At 52.6% G+C, this 8,210-nt stretch overlaps 1 protein-coding gene across 1 annotated transcript; it reads left to right on the top strand.

The window, feature by feature from the left end:
- Positions 1-6,636: 6,636 nt before the first annotated feature.
- On the top strand, positions 6,637-7,845 carry LOC137225973 (syncytin-1-like). Its single transcript, XM_067739928.1, has one exon. The coding sequence runs from the start codon at positions 6,637-6,639 to the stop codon at positions 7,843-7,845; it is 1,209 nt and encodes a 402-aa protein (XP_067596029.1).
- The last annotated feature ends 365 nt before the right edge of the window (positions 7,846-8,210 follow it).

The raw sequence follows: 8,210 nt of genomic DNA, 5'->3' as shown, positions 1-8,210 counted from the left end.
ATTCCAGGGCGCGGCGCTGGGCTTGCCACATTTGGGAGCGCCGCCTGAAGTTGGGCGCACAGCCTCCCGACGCCCTGCCGTTGGGCTGGTGGAGGCCGCAGCACTGCTAGGGTTGTATCAGTCCTCCTGTTTGCACTATTTCTTTTTGCGACCATGGCCCCGCCTTAAGTATTTCTAATTAAGAAACAAAACCTCAGGAAACCGAAACTTAACCAGCCGCTCTCGCTTCTGTAATTACGCCTGCTGACCCCCGCCCCCGCAACCGTCCAAGCAATCAGACGGCGACTAGTGTCTCTGTTTAAAAGTCAACCAATCGGCGACTAGTGTCTCTGTTTAAAAGTCAACCAATCGGCGACTAGTGTCTCTGTTTAAAAGTCAACCAATCGGCGACTAGTGTCTTTGTTTAAAAGTCAACCAATCGGCGACTATGTTTGTACCGGTCTATAAAAGAGCTGTACTAAACTCCGCCAGGACCTCTTAGCGTCACCGGCAACGAGTGCGCGGAGGTCCAGGTTCGAACCTGCAATAAATGACCCTTGCCGTTTGGCTTTGACTCTCGACTCTGGTGGTCTTGTGGAGGGGCCTCGCGACCTTGGGCATTTCATTTGGGGGCTCGTCCGAGATGCCCCCAAGCCCACCAGACATCAGGTCAACGGGTCATCGCTGACAACCGATCGGTAAGTAAGCCGGCTCAGGGTACCTTCTGTTTTGGGGACTAGGACAGTCCTGGCGGACGCGCTATAGGACACCTAGTCGGGTGTGGTTGGAGACGTCCACCACGACCCATCTGGGGCTGGCAGCCCATCTGAAGCGCGCACGCGATAACCTCCCCTTCCTCCTTTTACAGACTCCGCTATTGGGACTGCTCTTAATCACTTTTGTTTTCAGAGTAACCTTTTCTAATCAATCTCTTCCAGGACCTAGACATGGGCCAAGCACAGAGTACCCCCCTCTCCCTCCTTCTCGCTAATTTCGGGGATGTAAAGTCCCGAGGACACAACTTCAGTCTGGATATCCGGAGAAGAAAACTAATTACCTTCTGCCGCTCTGAATGGCCAACTTTCGAGGTTGGCTGGCCCACCGAGGGTACCTTTTGTCTTCCTACAATCCTAAAAGTTAAATCTAGAGTTTTCTTGCCAGGAAAAGAAGGCCATCCGGACCAGATCCCCTACATCCTGGTATGGCAGGACCTGGTAGAAAACCCTCCTCCCTGGATGACCCCCTTTTTGTCATCAGGGTCATATAAGATCCTTGCGGCCCGACCAACTAAACCTCCCAAGCCTCAGACCCCAACTGCACCCATACTCTCTGACAGCCAAGACCTCCTTCTCCTAGACCCCCCCCATATCAATCTCCTCCTGTGGCCCCACAACCAGTCCCCCTTCCTGCTCCTGGCTCTGCTCCTCTCCCCTTGGTAGAACCTCCTGCGGCCCCTCCCGGAGGGCCACCCAGGCCAGAACCGGAGGACCGAGAGGCAGAGGCACTACCGGTCCCCCTGCCCAATGAAAATAATTCCCAGGGGCCGGCTGGGCGCACTCGCGGACGCACTCAGCGCGACCCAGGGTTCCGCCATCCTGATTCCACCATAGCCCTACCCCTGCGAGAAATAGGCCCTCCCGATGAGACAGGGAACCCCCGACTCCAGTATTGGCCATTCTCTACCAGTGACCTATATAATTGGAAAACCCAGAATGCCCGTTTTTCTGATAATCCTAAAGACTTGATAGCTCTTCTAGATAGCGTTATGTTCACTCATCAGCCCACCTGGGATGACTGCCAACAGCTCCTCCGGATCCTATTCACTACCGAAGAACGGGAGCGAATCCAGCTGGAGGCGAGAAAACTGGTTCCTGGAGATAATGGTCAACCCACCGCTAACCCTGACCTCATCAATGCAGCTTTTCCCTTAACTCGCCCCCCGCAGGATGAATGGGACTATAACACCGGAGAAGGTAGGGGACGACTGCTCATTTATCGCCAGACTCTAATGGCGGGTCTCCGGGCTGCCGCGCGCAAGCCCACTAATTTGGCCAAGGTATATTCAATCATACAAGGTAAAACAGAAAGTCCCTCCTCTTATTTAGAAAGATTAATGGAAGCCTTTAGGCAGTATACCCCTATGGATCCAGAGGCCCCCGAAAATCAGGCCGCCATTGTAATGTCCTTCGTTAACCAGGCAGCCCCTGATATTAAAAAGAAACTCCAGAAGTTAGAAGATCTGGAGGGCAAACAGATACAGGACTTACTCCGTATCGCCCAGCGCGTCTTTAATAACCGGGACGCCCCAGAGGATAAACAACTTAAAGCCACTGAGAAAATGACTAAAGTCTTGGCGGCCATTGTTCAGAAAGATCAAGAGGGCCCCCCAGCCACGCGACCTCCCAGGCGACCATTGGACAGAGATCAATGTGCCTATTGCAAGGAAAAGGGCCACTGGGCTCGGGAATGCCCCAAGAAAAGGCAGCCGCGCCCCAACCAGGGGCAATGGCAACCGAACGCCACCCCAGTCCTGTTTACACATGATACAGAGTAGGGGGGATGGGGTTCGGACCCCCTCCCCGAACCCAGGGTAACCCTACGAGTGGAAGGGAAACCAGTCCAATTCCTGGTGGATACAGGGGCACAGCATTTGGTCTTGGTTAAGCCCCACGGGAAAATTTCTAACAAATCCTCCTGGGTCCAGGGAGCTACGGGAGTCAAACGTTACCTTTGGACCACTCAGAGAACTGTGGACTTGGGCACGGGAAGGGTAACCCATACCTTTCTGGTCATTCCCAATAGCCCTTGCCCCTTACTGGGGAGAGACTTACTCACTAAAATGGGAGCACAAATTCATTTTCGGCCAGAGGGGCCAATCGTAACAGACCCTCACGACCAACCCATATCTGTGCTCACCCTGAACTTGGAAGATGAGTACCGACTTCACCAGGAACCACCCTCCCAAAATCAAGATATAGAGTCATGGCTTCAGCAGTTCCCCGAAGCATGGGCAGAAACAGGGGGGGTGGGACTAGCCAAACACCGCCCAGCCCTATTCATAGAGATCAAACCGGGGGCAGATCCTGCACGTGTCCGACAGTATCCCATGCCCCTAGAGGCCAAGACTGGTATCACTCCTCATATTCGCCGGCTTCTTGACCTGGGGATACTGCGTCCCTGCCAGTCGGCCTGGAATACACCCCTGCTGCCAGTCCGCAAACCTAACAGTAAAGACTACCGCCCAGTGCAGGACCTGAGGGAAGTTAACAGACGGGTCATAGACATCCATCCTACTGTGCCCAATCCATATACTCTTTTGAGCGCCCTTAGTCCAGAAAAACAATGGTATACTGTGCTGGACCTCAAAGATGCCTTTTTTAGTTTACCCTTGGCGCCCAAAAGTCAAGAACTCTTTGCCTTCGAATGGTCAGATCCCGAGAGAGGTATAAACGGACAACTCACCTGGACCAGACTTCCCCAAGGATTCAAAAACTCGCCTACCTTGTTTGATGAGGCCCTACACGAGGATCTCAGTGAGTACCGGAGACAAAACCCCAATGTAACCCTCCTGCAGTATGTTGATGATCTCTTAATAGCTGCTGAGACCGCTGAAGCCTGCCTGCAGGGAACCAGAAACCTCCTACGGACTCTCGGCACCCTGGGATACCGGGCCTCTGCCAAGAAAGCACAGATCTGCAGGCCTGAGGTAACTTACCTGGGATACCTATTGAAAGGGGGGCAACGATGGCTCACAGATGCACGGAAGGAAACCGTCCTCCGCATCCCCAGACCCACCACGCCTCGACAGGTGAGGGAATTTTTGGGGTCGGCTGGGTTCTGCCGTTTATGGATACCCAAATTTGCTGAAATGGCCAAACCGCTATACCTAGCCACCAAAGAGCAGACGCCCTTTGAATGGACAGAAGAGGCTGAACAGTCATTTCAGCAGATCAAAACTGCCTTGCTATCCGCACCCGCCCTGGGTCTCCCTGATGTCTCCAAGCCCTTCCACCTCTTTGTAGATGAAAGCAAAGGCATAGCTAAGGCCGTGTTGACCCAGCCCCTCGGTCCTTGGCCCAGGCCTGTTGCTTACCTATCAAAAAAATTGGACCCAGTGGCTGCCGGCTGGCCTCCTTGCCTCCGGATGATCGCCGCCACGGCCCTAATGGTAAAGGATGCTGACAAACTAACTATGGGGCAGGAGTTACATGTTACCACCCCCCACGCCATCGACGGGGTTCTCAAACAGCCTCCCGACCGATGGATGAGCAATGCTCGATTGGTCCACTACCAGGGTCTACTGTTAAATCCCCTCAGAATCAGCTACACTCCGCCACGGGCATTAAACCCTGCCTCCCTATTACCTGACCCAGATTTGGACTCCCCACTCCATGACTGTGCAGAGGTACTGGCCCAGATCCATGGGGTTCGGGAAGACCTACGTGACCAGCCCCTACCGGATGCACAAGTCACATGGTTCACTGACGGCAGCAGCTTTGTCCAGCAAGGTCAGAGGTATGCGGGGGCAGCAGTAACATCAGAAACTGAGGTGATATGGGCAGAGACTCTCCCCCCAGGGACCTCAGCCCAAAAAGCTGAATTAATTGCCCTGACCCAAGCTCTCAAGATGAGCAAAGGCCAAAAAGCCACCATATACACAGACAGCCGGTATGCTTTCGCTACCGCACATATACATGGGGCAATATACCGAGAGCGGGGACTACTCACAGCAGAGGGCAAAGACATCAAGAACAAAGAGGAAATCCTGGCCTTGCTAGCGGCCATATGGGAACCCAAAAAGCTGCCATTGTACACTGCCCGGGGCATCAAAAACCCACGAATCCAGTCGCCCGAGGCAACAATTTGGCAGACCAGACGGCTCGAAAGGCGGCACACACTCCAATACCACTACTTCCCCTGCAACTGCTGGATCCAGGCCCCCGGGAACTACCGCCCCAACCCGACTACTCGGAGGATGACATCAGATGGATGAGCAAGCTTCCTCTAACCCAGGTTAGAGACGGATGGTGGCGGGACGCTAAGAACAATATCCTCCTTCCTGAGAGACTAGGAACCCTGGTCCTTGAACGGATCCACCGTAGCACCCACTTGGGCGCCCGACGGCTACAGGATCTCATCAGGCAGACTGGACTTAAAATTAAAAATGTCTCCGAGAAGACTGAACGACTGGTTGCTGACTGTGCAGTCTGCCAACTCCATAATGCCAGCACCCACCCGCCAACCACTGGCATCCGGGAGAGAGGAAACCAGCCTGGAGCCTACTGGGAAGTGGACTTCACGGAGGTAAAGCCTGGCAAATATGGGTATAAATATTTACTGGTGTTTATAGATACCTTTTCAGGTTGGACTGAGGCATTCCCAACCAAGAATGAGACTGCACAAATAGTAGCTAAGAAGCTGCTAGAAGAGATCCTGCCCAGGTATGGCTTTCCAGTTATGATAGGGTCCGACAACGGGCCAGCCTTCGTTTCTAAGGTAAGTCAGGATCTGGCTTCCATACTTGGGGCTAATTGGAAATTACATTGTGCATACCGCCCCCAGAGTTCAGGACAGGTAGAAAGGATGAATAGAACTCTAAAAGAGACCTTGACTAAATTGACCATGGAGACTGGCGCTAACTGGGTAGTCCTACTCCCCTACGCTCTGTTTAGGGTGTGAAATTCCCCCTATAAGCTAGGATTTACTCCCTACGAAATAATGCATGGTAGGCCTCCTCCTATCATCCCTAATCTAAAGACTAACCTTATCCAATTGGACCCAGAAAATAATCTCCTGTCTTCCCTCCAAGCCTTACAGCGGATACACGAGACAATCTGGCCCAAACTAAAAGAGCTATATGCAACAGGACCCCCACCTACTCCACACCAGCTCCGGCCAGGTGACTGGGTCCTTGTCAAACGCCATCGACAAGAGACCCTAGAACCCAGGTGGAAAGGACCTTACCAGATCATCCTGACAACGCCGACAGCCATCAAGGTGGACAGCATAGCTGCCTGGATCCATTACACACACGTCAAGCCGGTGGACCCATTTTCTGACCTCATCAAGTCCACTAAAGCTGACGTCACCTGGACTGTTGACCGGAGTAAGAACAATCCCCTCAAACTGACTTTGCGCCGTACCCTCCCCCATGATGACCAAGGTACTGCTGATGGCCCTAATGATAGTCCTAACCCTCAGCCCTCGGGCCACGAGGGGAGGATTCGGCCCTCCCCCCAATAAGAATACTTTAATACAACTACTATATGGTGCACCGTGCGAGTGCAGGGGAGGTACTATGGAGACTCCTGTTGTTCCCCGAGGGTATACTCATATGCAGGACTGCGGGGGCATAACTGCGTATCTTGTTCAGGCATATAGGGCACCGGGGCCTCTCAAAACTGGCAATGCTACCATAAGCCTAAGCCACTCCCCCCTCGAGCTACTTGCCCCTGTTCTACCTTCCAGGAATCAATGCATAGCATGTGCTATTCCTCTTACCAGCAATGTATAGGGGCCAATAACAAGACTTATTTCACAGCCATACTACAGAATAATAAAAGCCCCACCATTAGTGATGATAATAAATACCTTCAGGCTGGATGCACTGGCACCCCCGGGACCCCGGTATGCTGGAATACCAGGGCCCCCACACATATGTCAGACGGTGGGGGGCCCCAGGACGCAGTGCGCCAGATAGAAACCCGAAGACAAATAGAAGAGGCCTATCGGCATCTGTACCCACAGCTCAGCTACCACCCCCTAATTCTCCCTAAGGTCGATCCCTCTGAATTGGACTCCCAGACCATGTCCATACTAGAAGCTACTTTTGCGCTTTTGAATACCACCAACCCCAACTTAGCACAGGATTGCTGGCTCTGCCTTCCTCAAGGACCGCCCCGCCCTATAGCCATCCCCACCTTCGCCAATTTAAATATCAGCGAACGATGTAACCCTACTTCACTCCCCGAGCCGTTCCCCATACAGTTTTCAAAATTTTCAACCACCTTTAATACCTCATGCTTTGTCAAGAACGATTCCCTCTCTAACGCCAGTATTGACTTGGGAATCCTTTCATCCACTGGATGTAGTCAATATATCCCCGTGAACTCCTCCCTCTGTAGTCCTAATACCACTGTCTTTGTCTGTGGAAGTAACCTAGCATACACCTATTTACCCCCAAATTGGACAGGGGTCTGCACCCTGGCCACCCTCCTCCCCAATGTAGACCTGATCTCGGGAGACACCCCGTTGCCCATTCCCAGCTTTGACCTCTGGGCAGGGAGAACCAAACGAGCCATTACAGTCCTACCCCTCCTGGTAGGATTAGGAATTACAGGAGCTGTGGCCACAGGGAGTACAGGTCTTGGGGTCTCCCTTCACTCCTATAGTCAGCTGTCTAGGCAATTAATAGAAGATGTAGAAACTCTCTCTGGGACCATTCAGGACTTACAGGACCAATTAGATTCGCTGGCCGAGGTGGTCCTACAGAATAGGAGGGGCTTAGACCTGCTGACAGCTGAACAGGGTGGGATATTCCTCGCTCTAAAAGAAAAATGTTGTTTCTATGCAAATAAATCAGGCATTGTAAGAAACAAGATCCACCAGCTCCAGGAAGACCTAGCTCGCCGCCGGCAAGAATTAGCGGATAATCCCCTTTGGTCAGGATTTCATGGGATGCTCCCCTTCCTCCTCCCCATCCTGGGCCCTCTACTATGCCTCCTTCTCCTCCTCACTATAGGCCCCTGTATACTCAGTAAAGTCATGAATTTTGTTCGCAAAAGAATAAATACAGTCCAGCTAATGATATTAAGAACACAATATCAGCCCTGCGAGGCCTCAGAAATTGAAGAAACGGAGCCTTGAGGACCCAAGATTGGCTCCTCTGGTTCATGAGAAAGGGGGGAATGAGGGGGCTATGTTCTAGTTTGGTGAGAATAGGACTGAGTTGACGCCCTGCATTCAATTTGTGCTTTTCCTGGAATTTCTTTTCTGTTCTTTCCGGAGGGGAAGGGCCGAAAAAGGACCATTCCAGGGCGCGGCGCTGGGCTTGCCACATTTGGGAGCGCCGCCTGAAGTTGGGCGCACAGCCTCCCGACGCCCTGCCGTTGGGCTGGTGGAGGCCGCAGCACTGCTAGGGTTGTATCAGTCCTCCTGTTTGCACTATTTCTTTTTGCGACCATGGCCCCGCCTTAAGTATTTCTAATTAAGAAACAAAACCTCAGGAAACC

This window comes from Pseudorca crassidens, chromosome 6 (assembly GCF_039906515.1).
Source record: "Pseudorca crassidens isolate mPseCra1 chromosome 6, mPseCra1.hap1, whole genome shotgun sequence".
Lineage (NCBI taxonomy): Eukaryota > Metazoa > Chordata > Mammalia > Artiodactyla > Delphinidae > Pseudorca > Pseudorca crassidens.
Note: the sequence above shows the minus strand (reverse complement) of the source record. Positions and strands in the feature narration are given on the sequence as shown.

Excerpts from the sequence above, each read along its gene's own strand:
- LOC137225973 (XM_067739928.1), top strand. The coding sequence starts at position 6,637 with ATGTCAGACGGTGGGGGGCCCCAGGACGCAGTGCGCCAGATAGAAACC.